This window comes from Caretta caretta, chromosome 24 (assembly GCF_965140235.1).
Source record: "Caretta caretta isolate rCarCar2 chromosome 24, rCarCar1.hap1, whole genome shotgun sequence".
NCBI classification, from domain to species: Eukaryota; Metazoa; Chordata; order Testudines; family Cheloniidae; genus Caretta; species Caretta caretta.
In genome coordinates, this window is record NC_134229.1 from 15643370 (window position 1) to 15664249 (window position 20880).

General features: G+C 47.6%; 1 protein-coding gene across 1 annotated transcript; it reads right to left on the bottom strand.

The window, feature by feature from the left end:
• Nucleotides 1–6446: 6446 nt before the first annotated feature.
• On the bottom strand, nt 6447–18793 carry LOC125626169 (trypsin-3-like). The gene is made up of 6 exons (XM_048828880.2): nt 18691–18793; nt 17016–17105; nt 12434–12596; nt 9336–9589; nt 8200–8336; nt 6447–7786 (listed from the first exon to the last, which is right to left on the bottom strand). Exons 2-6 carry the CDS (start codon nt 17059–17061, stop codon nt 7619–7621), a joined length of 768 nt encoding a protein of 255 aa, XP_048684837.2. The 5' UTR covers nt 17062–17105; nt 18691–18793; the 3' UTR covers nt 6447–7618.
• Nucleotides 18794–20880: the final 2087 nt, after the last annotated feature.

Here is a 20880-nt window from a genome sequence, read left to right on the forward strand (position 1 = left end):
TCTCCTGGACTGACATCAAGCCCTGACGACCCCCTGTAATAACCCCCGTAATTAAAAATACAGTACTGTAAAATTATATTTTGCAAAATAATAGAAATAGAAATTTAAAATATCTTGAACTAGCCATTTCTAACTGGAAAGTGCATCTAAAAGTAGTACAAAAATCAAGTGCAAGACCCTTTTTTTTAATTACGATTCTTTCATGGAACCCCTATTCACATCGTGCAGAACACAGTTTGGGAAACGCTGCCTTACACGTTCACTTGCAGGCTCCTTCCCTCTCCTTCAGTTCCTCCGTTATCCCTGACTCCCCCAAGCCTTTGCACTGCTTCTGAGGGGGGGGGGGCAGGAAATATGGTTCTATATTGTAGTTTAAATGAATTACTCAAAGATCTGTATTTATATGGCTTGGAAGGAATCTATTTGACAAAAAGACATTTCCTGAATCTTTTTTGTTGTCTGTTTTGTTACAGACATACTTGCTGACAGGTATTTTGAAATAAATTACCAAAATAATTGAAACTGATGTGATTATATTGTGTTATATTGACAAATAAAATACGCAGAATTTTAAAATATTGTGTGCAGAATTTTTAACTTTTGGTGCAGAATTTTTATATTTTTTTTGGTGTAGAATTCCCCCAGGAGTAAATATTGTAGCTGATAAACACAGGCCAAACTGTTTTCAGTTCAGATTCATCCTCCATGGCCCGTTTCCCTTCAACGTCCAGCAGCAGCAATATTATCGCAAGGGTTGTGTTATCAGAGATGTTGTCAATCAATTTCCCCCAAGACAGTTGGCATATCTAGTGCATGTCACACTAGCACGGGGTCTCTATCTAATAGCTACACCACAGGTATAAGCTCAGGGCTACAGCTGGTTGGAAAATGTCCAGTGGAAGAGTTTTCCTTCAGAAAACGACATTTTGTTGAAATGGAAACGTTTCACAGGGAATGTGTTGATTTCAACAACATTTTGTTTGGAAAGAAATTGAGATGATCAGATTTCAGAGTAGCAGGCATGTTAGTCTGTATCCGCAAAAAAGAACAGGAGGACTTATCATAGAATCATAGAATATCAGGGTTGGAAGGGACCCCAGAAGGTCATCTAGTCCAACCCCCTGCTCGAAGCAGGACCAATTCCCAGTTAAATCATCCCAGCCAGGGCTTTGTCAAGCCTGACCTTAAAAACCTCTAAGGAAGGAGATTCTACCACCTCCCTAGGTAACGCATTCCAGTGTTTCACCACCCTCTTAGTGAAAAAGTTTTTCCTAATATCCAATCTAAACCTCCCCCACTGCAACTTGAGACCATTACTCCTCGTTCTGTCATCTGCTACCATTGAGAACAGTCTAGAGCCATCCTCTTTGGAACCCCCTTTCAGGTAGTTGAAAGCAGCTATCAAATCCCCCCTCATTCTTCTCTTCTGCAGGCTAAACAATCCCAGCTCCCTCAGCCTCTCCTCATAACTCATGTGTTCCAGACCCCTAATCATTTTTGTTGCCCTTCGCTGGACTCTCTCCAATTTATCCACATCCTTCTTGAAGTGTGGGGCCCAAAACTGGACACAGTACTCCAGATGAGGCCTCACCAATGTCGAATAGAGGGGAACGATCACGTCCCTCGATCTGCTCGCTATGCCCCTACTTATACATCCCAAAATGCCATTGGCCTTCTTGGCAACAAGGGCACACTGCTGACTCATATCCAGCTTCTCGTCCACTGTCACCCCTAGGTCCTTTTCCGCAGAACTGCTGCCAAGCCATTCGGTCCCTAGTCTGTAGCTGTGCATTGGGTTCTTCCGTCCTAAGTGCAGGACCCTGCACTTATCCTCATTGAACCTCATCAGATTTCTTTTGGCCCAATCCTCCAATTTGTCTAGGTCCTTCTGTATCCTATCCCTCCCCTCCAGCGTATCTACCACTCCTCCCAGTTTAGTATCATCCGCAAATTTGCTGAGAGTGCAATCCACACCATCCTCCAGATCATTTATGAAGATATTGAACAAAACCGGCCCCAGGACCGACCCTTGGGGCACTCCACTTGATACCGGCTGCCAACTAGACATGGAGCCATTGATCACTACCCGTTGAGCCCGACAATCTAGCCAGATTTCTACCCACCTTATAGTGCATTCATCCAGCCCATACTTCCTTAACTTGCTGACAAGAATACTGTGGGAGACCGTGTCAAAAGCTTTGCTAAAGTCAAGAAACAATACATCCACTGCTTTCCCTTCATCCACAGAACCAGTAATCTCATCATAAAAGGCGATTAGATTAGTCAGGCATGACCTTCCCTTGGTGAATCCATGCTGGCTGTTCCTGATCACTTTCCTCTCATGCAAGTGCTTCAGGATTGATTCTTTGAGGACCTGCTCCATGATTTTTCCAGGGACTGAGGTGAGGCTGACTGGCCTGTAGTTCCCAGGATCCTCCTTCTTCCCTTTTTTAAAGATTGGCACTACATTAGCCTTTTTCCAGTCATCCGGGACTTCCCCGGTTCGCCACGAGTTTTCAAAGATAATGGCCAATGGCTCTGCAATCACAGCCGCCAATTCCTTCAGCACTCTCGGATGCAACTCGTCCGGCCCCATGGACTTGTGCACGTCCAGCTTTTCTAAATAGTCCCTAACCACCTCTATCTCCACAGAGGGCTGGCCATCTCTTCCCCATTTTGCGATGCCCAGCGCAGCAGTCTGGGAGCTGACCTTGTTAGTGAACACAGAGGCAAAAAAAGCATTGAGTACATTAGCTTTTTCCACATCCTCTGTCACTAGGTTGCCTCCCTCATTCATTAAGGGGCCCACACTTTCCTTGGCTTTCTTCTTGTTGCCAACATACCTGAAGAAACCCTTCTTGTTACTCTTGACATCTCTGGCTAGCTGCAGCTCCAGGTGCGATTTGGGCCTCCTGATATCATTCCTACATGCCCGAGCAATATTTTTATACTCTTCCCTGGTCATATGTCCAACCTTCCACTTCTTGTAAGCTTCTTTTTTATGTTTAAGATCCGCTAGGATTTCACCATTAAGCCAAGCTGGTCGCCTGCCATATTTACTATTCTTTCGACTCATCGGGATGGTTTGTCCCTGTAACGTCAACAGGGATTCCTTGAAATACAGCCAGCTCTCCTGGACTCCTTTCCCCTTCAAGTTAGTCCCCCAGGGGATCCTGGCCATCCGTTCCCTGAGGGAGTATAAGTCTGCTTTCCTGAAGTCCAGGGTCCGTATCCTGCTGCTTACCTTTCTTCCCTGCGTCAGGATCCTGAACTCAACCAACTCATGGTCACTGCCTCCCAGGTAGATGAGGCTTTCTTCCGGCAGCTCATGGAAGCTACTAGATCGCATGCCCTGATTCTCATGGGTGACTTTAATTTTCCTGATATCTGCTGGGAGAGCAATACAGCGGTGCATAGACAATCCAGGAAGTTTTTGGAAAGCGTAGGGGACAATTTCCTGGCGCAAGTGCTAGAGGAGCCAACTAGGGGGGGCACTTTTCTTGACCTGCTGCTCACAAACCGGGTAGAATTAGTGGGGGAAGCAAAAGTGGATGGGAATCTGGGAGGCAGTGACCATGAGTTGGTTGAGTTCAGGATCCTGACTCAGGAAAGAAAGGTAAGCAGCACGATACGGACCCTGGACTTCAGGAAAGCAGACTTCGACTCCCTCAGGGAACGGATGGCCAGGATCCCCTGGGGGACTAACTTGAAGGGGAAAGGAGTCCAGGAGAGCTGGCTGTATTTCAAGGAATCCCTGTTGACGTTACAGGGACAAACCATCCCGATGAGTCGAAAGAATAGTAAATATGGCAGGCGACCAGCTTGGCTTAATGGTGAAATCTTAGCGGATCTTAAACATAAAAAAGAAGCTTACAAGAAGTGGAAGGTTGGACATATGACCAGGGAAGAGTATAAAAATATTGCTCGGGCATGTAGGAATGTTATCAGGAGGGCCAAATCGCACCTGGAGCTGCAGCTAGCCAGAGATGTCAAGAGTAACAAGAAGGGTTTCTTCAGGTATGTTGGCAACAAGAAGAAAGCCAAGGAATGTGTGGGCCCCTTACTGAATGAGGGAGGCAACCTAGTGACAGAGGATGTGGAAAAAGCTAATGTACTCAATGCTTTTTTTGCCTCTGTTTTCACTAACAAGGTCAGCTCCCAGACTGCTACGCTGGGCATCACAAAATGGGGAAGAGATGGCCAGCCCTCTGTGGAGATAGAGGTGGTTAGGGACTATTTAGAAAAGCTGGACGTGCACAAGTCCATGGGGCCGGACGAGTTGCATCCGAGAGTGCTGAAGGAATTGGCGGCTGTGATTGCAGAGCCATTGGCCATTATCTTTGAAAACTCGTGGCGAACCGGGGAAGTCCCGGATGACTGGAAAAAGGCTAATGTAGTGCCAATCTTTAAAAAAGGGAAGAAGGAGGATCCTGGGAACTACAGGCCAGTCAGCCTCACCTCAGTCCCTGGAAAAATCATGGAGCAGGTCCTCAAAGAATCAATCCTGAAGCACTTGCATGAGAGGAAAGTGATCAGGAACAGCCAGCATGGATTCACCAAGGGAAGGTCATGCCTGACTAATCTAATCGCCTTTTATGATGAGATTACTGGTTCTGTGGATGAAGGGAAAGCAGTGAATGTATTGTTTCTTGACTTTAGCAAAGCTTTTGACACGGTCTCCCACAGTATTCTTGTCAGCAAGTTAAGGAAGTATGGGCTGGATGAATGCACTACAAGGTGGGTAGAAATCTGGCTAGATTGTCGGGCTCAACGGGTAGTGATCAATGGCTCCATATCTAGTTGGCAGCCGGTATCAAGTGGAGTACCCCAAGGGTCGGTCCTGGGGCCGGTTTTGTTCAATATCTTCATAAATGATCTGGAGGATGGTGTGGATTGCACTCTCAGCAAATTTGCGGATGATACTAAACTGGGAGGAGTGGTAGATACGCTGGAGGGGAGGGATAGGATACAGAAAGACCTAGACAAATTGGAGGATTGGGCCAAAAGAAATCTGATGAGGTTCAATGAGGATAAGTGCAGGGTCCTGCACTTAGGACGGAAGAACCCAATGCACAGCTACAGACTAGGGACCGAATGGCTAGGCAGCAGTTCTGCGGAAAAGGACCTAGGGGTGACAGTGGACGAGAAGCTGGATATGAGTCAGCAGTGTGCCCTTGTTGCCAAGAAGGCCAATGGCATTTTGGGATGTATAAGTAGGGGCATAGCGAGCAGATCGAGGGACGTGATCGTTCCCCTCTATTCGACATTGGTGAGGCCTCATCTGGAGTACTGTGTCCAGTTTTGGGCCCCACACTTCAAGAAGGATGTGGATAAATTGGAGAGAGTCCAGCGAAGGGCAACAAAAATGATTAGGGGACTGGAACACATGAGTTATGAGGAGAGGCTGAGGGAGCTGGGATTGTTTAGCCTGCAGAAGAGAAGAATGAGGGGGGATTTGATAGCTGCTTTCAACTACCTGAAAGGGGGTTCCAAAGAGGATGGCTCTAGACTGTTCTCAATGGTAGCAGATGACAGAACGAGGAGTAATGGTCTCAAGTTGCAGTGGGGGAGGTTTAGATTGGATATTAGGAAAAACTTTTTCACTAAGAGGGTGGTGAAACACTGGAATGCGTTACCTAGGGAGGTGGTAGAATCTCCTTCCTTAGAGGTTTTTAAGGTCAGGCTTGACAAAGCCCTGGCTGGGATGATTTAACTGGGAATTGGTCCTGCTTTGAGCAGGGGGTTGGACTAGATGACCTTCTGGGGTCCCTTCCAACCCTGATATTCTATGATTCTATGATTCTATGATTCCCATCCACTTTTGCTTCCCCCACTAATTCTACCCGGTGTGTGAGCAGCAGGTCAAGAAAAGCGCCCCCCCTAGTTGGCTCCTCTAGCACTTGCGCCAGGAAATTGTCCCCTACGCTTTCCAAAAACTTCCTGGATTGTCTATGCACCGCTGTATTGCTCTCCCAGCAGATATCAGGAAAATTAAAGTCACCCATGAGAATCAGGGCATGCGATCTAGTAGCTTCCGTGAGCTGCCGGAAGAAAGCCTCATCTACCTCATCCCCCTGGTCCGGTGGTCTATAGCAGACTCCCACCACTACATCACTCTTGTTGCACACACTTCTAAACTTAATCCAGAGACACTCGGGTTTTTCTGCAGTTTCGTACCGGAGCTCTGAGCAGTCATACTGCTCCCTTACTTGTGGCACCTTAGAGACTAACAAATTTATTCGAGCATAAGCTTTCATGGGCTACAGCTCACTTCATCGGATGCATAGAATGGAACATATAGTAAGAAGATATATATATACATACAGATATATATGTACTCTTTATTATATATTGCACATTACTGTATACATTGTACATTTATATATATTACTGTACAGGGTTGTAGACACAAAACCATGTACAGTATACTGTACTTTATGGGCAATTTAAGGGATTTTCAAGGGTAATTTTGACTTTACATGATTTTCGCCTTACACGCTGACTTTAGAACCTAACCCCCGTGTAATATGCGACTCCACTGTATCTCTTACCCAAAGAGTTCAAAATTGGCAAGTATGGACCCATGCAAAATTGTGAGATTGGCTTAAAAAAATCACAAGATGTGAAAACAAAACAAAACCACTAGGGTTTGTTTATTCACTGTTTTTGGAGCCTCTAAGGGTCAGTTCCCCAGTTTTCCTTCCCCAAAGCCTAGGTCTAGAAAGTGACTTTTTTCAGTAAAAGCTCAGATTCTCACAGAGTCACGTGACTCAGGAACTCGAGGCTTTAAGAAACAAACCCACCCTCATGAGACGTGTCATAAATTCATGGGAGATTTGGGTCGCTGAGTCTCACCGCTGCCAGGTCTTGCAGTTTTCCCCTGAGTCTCGTGGGGATGTAAATGGCGTCTGTCTCAGAACACAGAATGTCTGCCAGACATAGAGGATGGGGGACTCCACCCGGAGAAGCAGTGACTGTCAGAAAGATTTGGGGGCTGTGGTGGATAATCAACCGAACATGAACTCCCAGGGTTTGTTTATGCTACAGGCGGGCCTTTGCTCTAGCTATGTTTCTGTAGCACTTCACGATGAAGCTTGAACTCCACGGGACGTCAGATTTGGTGACGTCAGAGCAGTTATAGCCGCGTACGCCACCCGCACCAATGCAAGAGACCAGATCAAAGACCTGGGCGCGATTTAGTGCAGTTAAAAACCCGGCTCATAATTTTTAATCCAATCTCACGATTTTGAAAGACAACCTCTCGATTTTTGACGCACTCCTGTGAACTTCAGGCTGATTCATGACTTTTCAGCCAATCTCGTGATCTGTTAACGCAGTCTCAGTCATTTAATGCTGATCTCGTGATTTTTAAAGCAATCTCACAATCTTCAGGCTGATTCATGATTTTTAAACCAGTCCCACATTTTTAACCCAGTCTCAGGATTTGGTTAAGCCTGGCTCATAACCATTGGCTGCTTTGGGCTGGTCCCACCGCAGTGCCCCCATCCTAGTCTGACCCAGATCAGCACTCCCTGGGTGCCGCAGCAAGATGAGGAGAGGCGTGGCTGGGGTGTGTGTTTGGTGGATTATTGTGGCAGGCGGGACGTGCTGTGAGCTCTCAGTCCAATATGGGGCACCTCCTCCCTATGGTGTTCCTCACCCACTGGACAGCTTTGCAGACATTGGCGTAGACCCCGGGCCGTCCCGGCAGGGCACAGACAGCGGACCCCCAGGAGACCACGCCTTGCAGCTGCCCGTTGCAGACCAGTGGGCCTCCTGAATCCCCCTGCGGAGACAACATGGCACAATGAGCAAAACGCAGCCATGCCCCCAGTGCCCACACACACACACAGAGCAGGGCCCATCCCCTCCAGCAGGGGGCGGCAGGCACGCACACAGACACAGGAAGGGTTTAAGAGCAGAAATGGGTTCAGGTGGTCTGAGCTTCTTACACCTGCGCTGGGGATCAGACAGGCCCAGGAACTGGATGAAGCCCAGCCCTTAGGGCTCGGTGCGGCCGGAGGGCAGATCGGCTGCTCTTTCATGGGGCACGAAGGCTGGCTGGGGCCAGGGCCTGAGTGACGATGGCCCCTCAGGAGCAGGCTGAGAAAGGTTTGCACGTCGTAGGAGATAAAGAGTATTGAGCTGTGTGAGCTCCGACACCCAGCACCGACCCCGCTCTCCGGGATGCCCCCTTACCTGGCACGAGTCTACGCCGCCCTGTTCCACACCAGCACAGAGCATGTTCTCCGTGATTTTGGCCCCGTAGCCTTCCTGGCACCTGGCCTGGCTGACGCTAGAGACATCTGCACACCGCATGACGTCTGGGAACAAATCTGGGCAACGACAGAAAAACAGCAGTTCATGGGTAGGGTACACAGTGCAAGCGAAGAAAACTTAGGGTAAGACCCTCAACTGATGTAAACTGGCATAGACCCATTGACTCCAATGGAGCGACGGCCGATTGACCCCAGCTGGGATCTGGCCCGATTGACTCCAACGGAGCGACGGCCGATTGACCCCAGCTGGGATCTGGCCCAATTGACTCCACGGAGCGATGGCCGATTGACCCCCGCTGGGATCTGGCCCAATTGACTCCAACGGAGCGACGGCCGATTGACCCCAGCTGGGATCTGGCCCAATTGACTCCACGGAGCGATGGCCGATTGATCCCCGCTGGGATCTGGCCTCATTCCTTTTCCAAAAAGGGAAATTTTTGATGAACAGAAAAGCCAGAAAAAAATCCTCATCTCAGGTCAAACAAATCCTTCTATTTAAATCCAGTATTTCAAGTTATACTATATTTCATTGTGATCTGAAGCACGTCTGTAATGTTTTTAAATTGTTTTGAAAACAAAAGGAAACATATGAAGGAAACATTTTGAATAGAAAGAAACCCAAGCCATTGTGTCCCCGTGTTTTCAAATGCAAAGTTTTGACTATTTTCAAAATATTTTTTTCTGAAAAGAATCATAGAATATCAGGGTTAGAAGGGACCTCAGGAGGTCATCCAGTCCAACCCCCTGCTCAAAGCAGGACCAATCCACAATTTATGTCCCAGATCCCAAATGGCCCCCTCAAGGATTGAACTCACAACCCTGGGTTTAGCAGGCCAATGCTCAAACCACTGAGCTATCCCTCCCCCCTGTGTGGGACAGTTTGGTGGTGTCGAAGCTGCATTTCTCACTACAAATCATTTCTGTTGAAAAATTTCTCCCAGGAGAAGCCAAGAACCCTTGACAGCCCATTAACGAGGTCTTCTTAAAGAGCTTCCACCCCCTCACCAAGCTGAGCCCAACCTCAACCCCTCCCCTCTACACCCCAGCATGCCATACTTTGGGGGGACCTGATGGTGCCCCATCCTGACACAACACATCGTGTTCCAGGAGAGGCACAACTGGTAGCCAGGTTGATTGTGTTCACGTAGCGGTTGAGTTGAGCTGGTGCATCCAACTCCAGAAGCATGAAGTCGTTGTCATGTCGGCGGAAGTTATACTCTGGATGCACGAAGAAGCTGCGGATTCTTCGTCTCTGTTCTGTGCCTTCGTTCACTCGTAGATTATAATCCCCCAGATGCACCTGCAGGGAGCTGCATGGAGAGAGGACAGAGGAAGAGATCAGTGGGCGGCAATTCAAAGGTCATATCGGGCAAGCAACTAGAATTGGGCCAATAATGGATTTTTCGATGTTGGGGTAGTCTCCGAGATCTCATCAACTTTGTTCACCGAGAACTCGGTTTCACTCCAGTCTCATCCAATCTCGTGTTTTTCTTGGCATACACTTAGACTTCACAGAGTTGGTCAGAGTCCTGTGTCAAGGGCGGGGAGGGGAGTACAGGGCATACCACAGATCCAAAGAATACAAGTATTGGTTACTTTATATACAAGTTTAACCCTATTCTGATGCATGCATCCTCCATTTTACATATCATGCACTTTATGGTTGGTCCGGTTATTTTCAGGCCCAATTCCTGTACATCTCATGCTTTGTTCTCATGCCACATGTACACAGCACACTTTGTTAGTTTTCTCCATCTGAATAGTGAGCTTCCATACATTCTTCGCCACTGTTGCTGACACTACTATTTCTTGCACCTGGTTTTACACGCTGAAATGAACAATTTGGTAAACTCGTTCTGAATTTGTGGGACATTTTGATGTTATCAAAGCTGCAGTTTTCACCAAAGATCGTGAATTCCTTGTCCTTGGCTTTTGAGTGGGGCTGACCAGTTGTTCCAATAATGTCGAGATCGTCCCAATATAAAAGGTTTGTGTAACTTTACCTCCCGCCCTGAACAAAAGTGTCCTGGTTTTTCACACTTGCTATCTGCTCATCCTACTTTTGGGACCCTCTTAACATGGTTATTTTTACTCTTGCCTTGTCCTGGTTTTACTGTGGCGTGCTCATACCAAGTTAAACCAATGTGCGGGAGCACTGAGATCTGCAAAGAGTAAATCTGGGTCAAAGAGTTTCGAATTTTCCAGTGAATCAAAAAGTCGTGGGAGAAAATTTCATTTCAATCATCATGAGACATTTCTGAAAATAAACTAACAGGGCAGTTTGAAAGAAAAAGTCTCAAATTGAAAATGGAAACGTTTTGAAAATGTCGACATGCGATATTGCAATTTTTAACGTATTATTTATATGTTTTAATTAGTTTTCCAAATACAACTGTAAGCAGAGTCAGGTTGAGCTCTACCCTGACATCTGGTGGGGAGTTGTGGAAAAGGACTTCAGGGGCTGATCTCGTTGGCATGAGCACACCCACCCCGCCTAGCATGATGGGACTGCTTGCCCATATGGTCACTTTGGCTGCTGTGGGATCCCCAGTCTCTTTGTTATTGGGGCAGGAGTAATAAAGGGTTGTTATCCTGGTTATGTGAATCAAGGACAGTAGAAGGATCACCTTGTGGGTGATAAGACATTGTCTTAGACTCTCAAACTCTCAAAGTCCCACACATGAGGAGGAAATATTTCTCAGTTTATGGATTTTCTCAGTTTATGGATTCCTGGCCCGAATGCTACTTAGTCGAGGGCAAGTCCCTCCGTCATAAAATGCCAGGTACAGTTCTACTGTCCTTGATTCACATAACCAGAATAACAACGCTTTATTACTCCTGCCCCAATAACAAAGAGACTGGGGATCCCACAGCAGCCAAAGTGACCATTTGGGCAAGCAGTCCCATCATGCTAGGCGGGGTGGGTGTGCTCATGCCAACGAGATCAGCTCCTGAAGTCCTTTTCCACAACTCCCCTCCAGATGTCAGGGTAGAGCTCAACCTGACTCTGCTTACACAACAAAGATACCAGCTTCATCCTAACACACAAAGAGAGTTAGGAGAAAAGGAGGGGAGGGGAAGGACAGATCTATCTGCAGGATTTGCAGTAATTACAGAGCTCTAAAAAAGCAGCCTGAATCGCTTTCAATTTTTCGGCCACTCTCCTTCTGCAGAACACCAGGGATTCATTCCAGGGATTAAATTCTCACTGAGTATTTTCCGGAGGCCCCCCCCCCACCCCTCTCCATTCAGGGCTCCAGTCTTCAGCTGCAGGGTGGGGTGTGTGACACTCTGCACCCCATAGTCACCATAGTGATATGATTATGATATGGGTATGACATAATTATGATGCATCTTGTACCACATATGTCGTGTGCGGTGTCCATGGAAAATGTATGCTTTGCTAAATATGATTATCCTGTTTGTAGGCATGTATCATGTTTGTATCTGGAGTTATGAATATTGACTATGTATCTGTATTTCAAATGTGTTTGCTCCTGGGGTAACACCCTCAAGGCAGTTTGCTTCTAGTCTGGCCAGCACATGGTGAAGGGACTATTCGAGTTGAGTGGCCCATCAAAGAATGCGTAACTCACAATGGACCATGGAAGTAGCCTGTCCACACTTGATGGTCCTTCCTGAAGATGTTCTAGCTAGGATATGGCTAATGGCCCCTGCTATGACTCAGGGAAGCATCGGTGTGACCCCTGCCTGTGGATGTTGGTGTGAGGGCAAGCTTGGCGGCTTGCGGCTTGTCACAACATCACAGTGTGAGAGGGAACCCAGACTGGTAAAGCAGAGGGCTCAGCAGTACCCCAGTTCCAGTTTGCACCCCGGGGAGGGGGAAGCATCACAGGGAGACTTGGGGCTTTAGCCCTGCGCACGCCGCTGGGGAGACCGATGCTGGCGTGCTGCGTCCGTGCTGGGGTGGGCACATCTGAACAAGGATGCTGGAAAACTGCAGAGGGTGCAGAGAAGAGCCACAAACACGATTTGTGGGCTGGAAAAAAAAGGGAGGAGTACGGGGCTGGGGATTCGGGGTGCAGAGGGAGACCTGGGTACAGAAGGGGGACACCAAGGAGGAAGATAAGGACTGGGGACGTGCGTTATTCCCATGCATCACCCTCTCTCCCTCCACCCCCGCACTGACTTACGTGCTCCGTAAGCGGCAGTGCGCAGCAGTCAGCACCCACTTCGGGGCTATCAGGCTCCCGCCGCAGTAGATGTGGCCATTCCTCAGGAGAGCCACCTGGTAGGGACGGGAGCCAGTGATGCAGTCTCTCCCTCCGATGACCCGGTGTCCCTGGGGGTCTGGGGCTGCAATGGAGAGTGGCAAACGTCAGCTGAAAGCAGGGCAGGGGGTGGGGTGGGCAGCAGCCATGTCCCTACGGATTGGCCCATGGCAGGATGACCATGAGCCGCCACTCGCTCACTCGCCCAAGGCGATCCGAGGTTGTACCCGGAGAGGTATTTGCAGTAGAGATAGGGATGTATTCATAGGCAACATGTAGGGGGGTGTGCGGGGTCAAGCGCCCTCCCCCCAAGATTTCTGCTTGGCCTGCCAGGAGGGAGGGAGAGAGGCTCCGTTCTTCCCCAATGCGCCTGCCCCCTGGCATGCTTGGCCCCCATCCCGGGTGGGGAGCGGAAGGGGCGGGACCAGCTGCTTCTCATGCCAGCCACTCCGGGTCGCTGCCTGAGCGAAAGCCCGGCTGAGGAGGTGGCAGCTTCGGCTGCCAGGGATAGGGGCCAAGTGTGCCCCCAATATTTCCCATGAAACAAATTCTAGTGCGGGGGGGGAACCCATTTCAGGTTGATCAGAACCTTTTGGTTTTGACAAGATCGCAGTGTCATAGATATATGGGACTGGAAGGGATCTCCAGAGGTCGTCAAGTCCAATCCCCTGCACTGTGGCAGGACCCCCACAAAAAACCTAGACCATCCCTGACAGGTGTTTGTCCAACCTGGTCTTAAAAACTTCCAGTGATGGGGGTTCCTTGGAAGCTGATTCCAGAGCTTAACTATCCTGAGAGTTAGGAAGTTTTTCCTAATATCTACCCTAAATCTGTTTTGCTGCAGATTAAGCCCATTGCTTCTTGTCCTTCCTTCAGCAGATATGGAGATCAATTGATCACCGGCCTCTTGATAACAGCCTTGAACATGTGTGAAGATTGTTCTTAGGTCCGACCTCATTCTTCCTTTCTCAAGACTAAACATGCCCAGTTATTTTAACCTTTTCTCGCAGGTCAGGTTTCCTAAACCTCTGATCATTGTTGTTGCTCTCCTCCGGACTCTTTCAATTTATCCACGTCTTTACTAAAGTGTGGTTGCCCAGAAGTGGACACATTTCTCCAACTGAGGCCTCACCAGTGCCAAGTAGAGCGGAACAATTACCTCCCATGTCTTTCATATGGCACTCCCCTTTTCATACACTCCAGAATGACATTGGGCTTTTTCATAGCTGCATCACACTGCTGACTCGTATTCCATTAGTGCTCCACTGTCACCCCCCGATCCTTTTCAGCAGTGCTGTCACCTAGCCAGTTATTCCCCATTTTGCGCATTTGATTTTTCCTTCTGAAAACTACTTTGTAGTTGTCTTTACTGAATTTCATACGAATTTCAGACCAATTCTCCAATATGTCAAGGTCATTTTGAAATCTAATCCTGTCCTCCAAAGTGCTTGCAACCCCTCCCAGCTTGGTGTCACCCATAAATTTATCAGCATACTCTCCACTCATTATCCAAATCATTAATTAAAATATTGAATAGTACCAGACCCAGGACTGAGCCCTGTGGGACATGACTAGATACACCCCCCCCCCCCAGTTTGACAGTGAACCATTGATAACTACTCTTTGAGTATGGTCTTTCAACCAGTTGCGCACCCACCTTCTAGTAATTTCATCTAGACCACATTGTCCTAGCTTGCTTATGGGGATGTCATGGGGGACTGTGTCAAAAGCCTTTCTAAAATAAAGATATAGTTCATCCACTACTTTCTCCCATCTAATAGGCCAGTAACCCTTTTAAAGAAGGAAATTAGGTTGATTTGGCACAATTCATTCTTGACAAATCCATGCTGGCTATTCCATATAGCCCTATTGTCTTCCAGGGGCTTACAAATGGATTGTTCAATAATTTGTTGCAGTATCTTTTCAGGTATGAAAGTTAGGCTACCTGGTCTGGAATTTTCTGGGTCCTCTTTGTTCCCCTTTTTAAAGAGAGGAATTATGTTTGCCCTTCTCCTGTCTCCTGGGACCTCACCTGTCCTCCAGGAGTGCTCAAAGATAATTGCTAATGGTTCTGAGATTGCTTCAGCTAATTTCTTAAGTATCCAAGGGTGAATTTCATCAGGCCCTGCTGTCTTGAATACATCTAACTTAGCTAAATATTCTTTAACCTGTTCTTTCCTTGTTTTGGCTTGAGTTTATTCCCCCTGGTTGATAATATTAATTGTGTTGAGTATCTGGTCTCCATTAACCTTTTTAGTGAAGACTGAAGCAAAATAGGCATTAAACAGTTCAGCTTTCTTGATGTCATGAGTTACTAGCTCTCCTTCCCTGCTGAGTAGAGGTTGATGTGGAAGTCAACCTTGGAGTTGGCTTCTGGAGCCTGGCCTTAACGGGTCTCATTTAGATCTTGGAAAAAACATCATCCCACAATTATTTGACTTCCTGATACAAATTCAACAGTGGAATCATAATTCTGAAACGTGATTTGAGCTGGGATTTGAGATGGCACTCAGCTTTGAAATAGGTTATTTCGATCATGAATGATCCATAGACACAGCTGGGAGAAGCTTCAAGACCAAGTAAGATTTCCCAGACTTTCTTTCTCAAGTGGTATGCATTTGGAGACCGCGTCTGTGAAGACTCTGGATGCTAATGATACATATCTCCAGCTGCAGTCTTTGCCCTAGCCCATTTTGCAAATTTTGCAAAAAAAAAAAAAAAAAAAAAAAAAGGCAGAATATTGTAGCTGAGCTGCATAGTCCAATAGTCTTTTCAGTTCTTTAGATTCACCATTCATGGTCCACTTCCATTGCACATCCAACAGCAGCACTATTATCCCATGTGTTGTGTTCTCACAGATGTCATCAAGCGATTTTCCCCACAAAAATTGGCATATCTAGTGCATGCCACACTAGCCCAGAGTCCCTACCTAATAGCTACACCAGAGGATAGAAGCTCAGGAGTACAGCTGGTTGGAAAATTTCCAATGGAACAGTTTTTTCCTACAGAAAATGCCATTTTGTCAAAATGGAGACATTTCACAGGGAACATGTCTATTTCAACGAGATCTCCTTTGGAAAGAAATGGACATGATCAGAATGGAACGTTTCAATTTTCATTTTGAAATGACAATTTGTTTAGCTATTTTACAACCTTATTTAATTTATTTTAATTCCTTACAAATTAAAAATTGGAACTAAACACCTCAAGTGTATCAAAATTAAACATTTTAATTGATCAGAAGTATTTTTTTGAAAATTTCATCTGAAAATGTCAAAATTTGTTGATGTAGTTCTGATTTGGAATGAAAATAAATTTCAAAATCACAGAATGTCTCACAGAAGATTCTAGTTCCTGCCCAACTGCACTCACAAATCTATAGGTGCATGGAACCGGATATTTTCATTAGAGAGGAAAGGCTCGTGGTTTTACACATTGGGTCCTGGATCTTATCCCTGCAGACGAGCTAGCCAGGGCATCATCAGCAGGGATGGATAGAAACTGTTTTAATGGACAATCAGGGTTTCAACAAAACAAAGCTTTTCAATTCCTGTGGAAATTTTTTATTTTTTTTATTTGGAAATACTGTTGGCATGCTTCTGCGGTGCTGCAGTTTGGTGCCCCATTTTCCTCTATAAGCCATGCAACATAGAAGGACTACATCTCCCATGATGCGTCACAGCCAGAGACTCCCATAATACCATCACCTTCCCTCTCCATGAGTGGTGTATCATGGGAGATGTAGTCTGACCAAAGAGGTTGCCAGTAAAGAAGGATGGGAGCCTCAAGCACCCATACTACAACTCCCATGAAGCATTGCGGCAGCGTTTCCAGATCAGAATGTTTCAGGTTTCAATTACTTTTTTTTTTTAAGTCAAATTATTTAGGGTGGGAGGAGCAGAAATAATTATTTGTTTTTTGGATTGGATAGTCGCAGGCCAGCTGGTGTTCTCCGCTGATGATGTGTACAATTTGCTTGAGCTGAATATTTGGGTAGGCAAAATTTACATATCAAACCAGCTTGCTCAGGCAGGGATGATAATCTATTGTAGGCGGCATTGGTTACCTAACACTTTCCATGATCAAACCCTGTTTTCAGTGGCTGAAAGCCTTGCCAAACTTTAACTCTTCAGGCTGAGATTTTCCACGCTTGCTCTCTGAACGTCCTCTGGAAAGATCCAGTTCAGCCATTTCCAAGAATGAGGTTCAGGAATGATAGGTCATTTCTGCAATGTTCAAACAATTCTCCAACCACTAGCAGGGACTTGAAATTTTGCAAAGGAATAGCCCTGGGGTCAGGGTGGTGCCTTTTGCTGTTCTCGTGAAAATTCTCCCCGGCTTGGTGTACACATGCTCAGGAGAGCAGGAGGTTGGTCAGTGACTGGCATTTCTAGGCTTTACCTCAATACAAATGATTAAAACTGTCAAAAAAGGGCCTGTAGTGAAACTGCAGAACCTTCTCACCCAACCCAACTGTGGCTTCTTGCGTGATTCTTTTTCCTACCTGTGGCTGCCCCGACTACCAGCATCGCGATGACCAGCAGCTCCATGGCAGTTGTGGCAATGGATACGGTCGTCGGAGTCACTGGCTTTACTGCAGGGAAAGAGATAGAAAGGAAATCGTTGGCCATGGGCATCTAGAGGACGACGGATGCCTCGCAGGGAAGGTGCACACTTAGGATTCAGTAAAGCCAGGCTTGAGTCCCTGTTCTTCCACAGGCTCCCATGAGCAAGTGGTTTCTCTGCACCTCGGCTGCCCTGCCTGTACCAGGAGATGATAGCACTGCCCGACATGGGGAGGGGAAATGCACTGTGATCATCTGTTGGCAATGGGGGCCCAGTCTCCCCCAACTCAGCTGCATCTTCCACTTTCACCCGGTCCCAGTCACCCCCAGGGACAAGTTCCATGGAAAGATCTGATCTGTTGGGGGAACTAAATCTCAAGCCAGATGACAAAGATTTCCATGAGCTGGACTGAGCTCACCCCTCTCCTACTAGTTCCCCTTCTAACATGTCACCCCAATAACAGAGGAGGGAAAACTCCCCATAACCAGCTTCATAACAGAGAAATTAATAGATTTAAGGTGCTATCTGGCCCCCATTACAGTAGTATCCAAGCACTTCCCAATCTTTACCCTATTTATCCCCACAATTTGTTGGTGAGCAGGGCAGAGCTACAATCCCCATTGTACAGATGGGGAAACTAAGCGATTAGGCCAAGGTCCTACAGGAGGCGGAGGCAGCGGCAGACCAGAGATGTACCAGCTGAGCAGCCGAAGTACCAAGCCATCTGTCTTCGTTGAGTGCCCCTTGCCATTCCCTATAATCCCCCCAATAATACAGCAGTGCTCCTTGGCACCCCATTATCATCCCCAATAACAAAACAATACCCACATGTTACCCTATTGTCCCCTGAAAGCTGAGAGATGCCCCATAATCCTCCCAATAATGGAGTGATGCCCTGGCAGCCCATAATCACCCCAATAACAGTGAAATGCTCCAAGGCACCACCCTACATCAGTTTCCAAACCACAGCTATCTCCTTTCCACCCTGCCACCATAACCCATCCACCCACCCCCCAGCCAGGCATCCCGACAACAGGGGCTGGACTGGCCCTGCTTCACCTTTAGCTCCTGGTGTGGGGCCCTCGGGAGCGGAAGAGGCTCTGGCGGTTGTGTCTTGGACAGAGCTCAGGATCCTCGGGGATGGGCCACTTTTTATGGCAGGGAAATGGGCTGTCCCTGTGAGTCAACGTGATTGCCGTATTTGGGGAACTGCCCTATGTGTTAACAGCCAGGTGGCTCCCTCCGCCCTCATGCTCCTGCCTTCAGTGGGTTGGATCCCAGGGAGTCCCAGGAACAAGCCAGCCTTTGTTCCCGCCTCTGTCCTCTGCAGGGGAACCCGGCAGGATTTAACCCTTGGAACGGCTCCTTCTCCATTGCCGAAAGCAACTCCCTGAACCTTCCGCTCTGTCTCCTTGCACGAGGACAAGGGGAAAAAAAGGAGGTGGAGAATTGGAGGGGGGGGGCAGAGATGAGCCACAAGGACTTGGGGGGAAGAAGGGCCTGATGGCTTGTCTACACTTGAAATGCTCCAGCGAGGGGTCAGCCCATTGGCATAGTCAATCCATCTCCCCGAAATGCAGGAGCTAGGTAGATGGGAGAATTCTTCCACCAACCTAGAGCTGTCTACATGGAGGGTTAGGTTGGCTTCACTACCTCACTCGGCGTTGTGGATTTTTCACACATCCCTGAACGACAGACAGTAACTCCTCACTTTACGTGGTCGTTCTGTTCCTGAAAAACACAACTTTAAGCGAAACGATGTTAAGCAAATCCAATTTCCCCATAAGAATTAATGTAAATGGGGGGGTTAGGTTCCAGGGAAATTTTTTTTTTGCCAGACAAAAGACTATCTATCTATCTATCTACATACACACACACACAGTATAAGTTTTAAACAAACAATTTAATACTGTACACAGCAATGATGATTGTGAAGCTTGGTTGAGGCGGTGAAGTCAGAGGTTGGGATATTTCCCAGGGAATACCTTACTGCTAAATGATGAACTCGCACTCGGCTCAGCCCCCGAGGGTCAACACATTGTTGTTAATGTAGCCTCACACTCAGAACGAAGGGAGGGGAGACAGCATGGCACACAGAGAGACACACCCTGTGTGTGTGAGAGAGATGCGCATTTCCCCTTTAAGTATCCTGACCCCACTCTTAAGTACACTACCTTGTTAAGTTAATCAGCAAGCGGGGACTGCAGGAGCTGCTGCCAGGAAGCTCCCTCCGCCCTGAGCCCTGTCGTGTTTCTATTAGCCTACCTCTTCTATTAGCTCCCCGGCAGAGGGCAGGGGCAGCACAGGGCCGTGTGGGCAGGGACGGCTGAACTGCCGGCAATTGGGAGCCTGATGGGCGGCTGCTGCACAGGAACTTAGGGGAGCAGGCAGCTGACAGGGGGGCTGCCGGTCCACCCTGGTTCCAAGCCCCTGCCCCCCACCCCACAGTTAGCTGCAATGGTGGACAAAGCAGGTCTTAGAAGGGAGCACTGTGCAACTTTAAACGAGCATGTTCCCTGATTGATCAGCAAGGTAACAACAATGTTAACCGGGACGACTTTAAGTGACGAGTTACTGTAATTGGGTTGACCTCATTTTTTAGCATAAACCCCGCCTACACCATGCGCGAGGGAGAGAGCTAGATTTGTTCCACTGATCAAAAAGCAGAGCCAGAGGTGACTTGGTCACGGTGTGTACATATCTTCACGAGAAGAAAATCACAGGTACTGATGGGCTCGTGAAAGAAAGAGAACAAGAACCAGTGGCTGGAAATTAAAGATAGACACATTCCGGTTAGGAACAAGGCACCAATTTTTCTCAGTGCAGGTTGATTAGCTGTTCCCTGATGGATTCTCTATCATTCGATGGCTTCCATTGCTGCCCGGATGCCATCCTGGGAAAATGCTGGCTATGGAATGGACTCCATGCAGGGGCAACTGGGTGAATTTCTCCAACCAGCATTATGCAGGAGGCCAGACTAGATGATCTCTGAGCCCTGTCTGGCCTTACAATATATGAGTATGCCCACATTGCCATGAAAATCCCCTAGTACGGCCGCTGCTGGCCTGGGTCAGCTGACTCAGGCTCACAGGGCTCAGGCTGTGGGGCTAAAAACAGCTATGTAGACGTTCAGGCTCGGGCAGGATCCTCCATGTGCGGGGTGGGTCTCAGAGCCAGGGCTCCATCCCAGATGGGAACGTCTGCGTTGCTATTTTTAGCCCCATAGCCCAAGCCCTGTGAGCCCAAGTCCAATGATCCGGGCTCTGAGACGTGATGCTGCTGGGTTTGAATTGCAATGTAGATGTACCCCACAAATCTATGAGTTCAAAGCCCATAAAAGGACTTGTATTTTTCACGCAACGTGCAGTTGACCTGTGGAACCCACTGCCACAGGAAGCTGTTGAAACCAAAACCATAACAAGATTCAGGAAGGGAGTGGAATAACCGGAATTATCACAGTACGTGACTGCAGAGAGATTAGTGGCTGGGACTATCAAACTTCCTCTTTCAGGGTTTGATTTAATCTCTAATTATAAGAGAGCAAGGTGAGAATTAAGGTGTGTTTTTTTGGGAGAGGCAGATTATCTCTCATCAGCCACCGCAGGGGGTCTCCCACCTTCCACTGAGCGCTGTCAGTGACGAGATTCTGGACTTAATCATGAGATTGCTTTTTTTCTGTTTATTTGCCCTCGGGTTCCATCCGTTCATTTTAGGTCCTTATCTGGCCCCCAGCACTAGGGTATCTGGGCGCCTCACATTCTTTAATCGATTTATCCTTGCACCCCCCTGAGAAGAAGGTAGGG

Coding starts and splice junctions, on each gene's coding strand:
- LOC125626169 (XM_048828880.2), bottom strand. CDS start 17,061: ATGGAGCTGCTGGTCATCGCGATGCTGGTAGTCGGGGCAGCCACAG. Junction 12,597..17,015: donor GGTAGTCGGGGCAGCCACAG/GTAGGAAAAAGA, acceptor TCTCCATTGCAG/CCCCAGACCCCCAGGGACAC. Junction 8,337..9,335: donor CACCATCAGGTCCCCCCAAA/GTATGGCATGCT, acceptor GTCGTTGCCCAG/ATTTGTTCCCAGACGTCATG.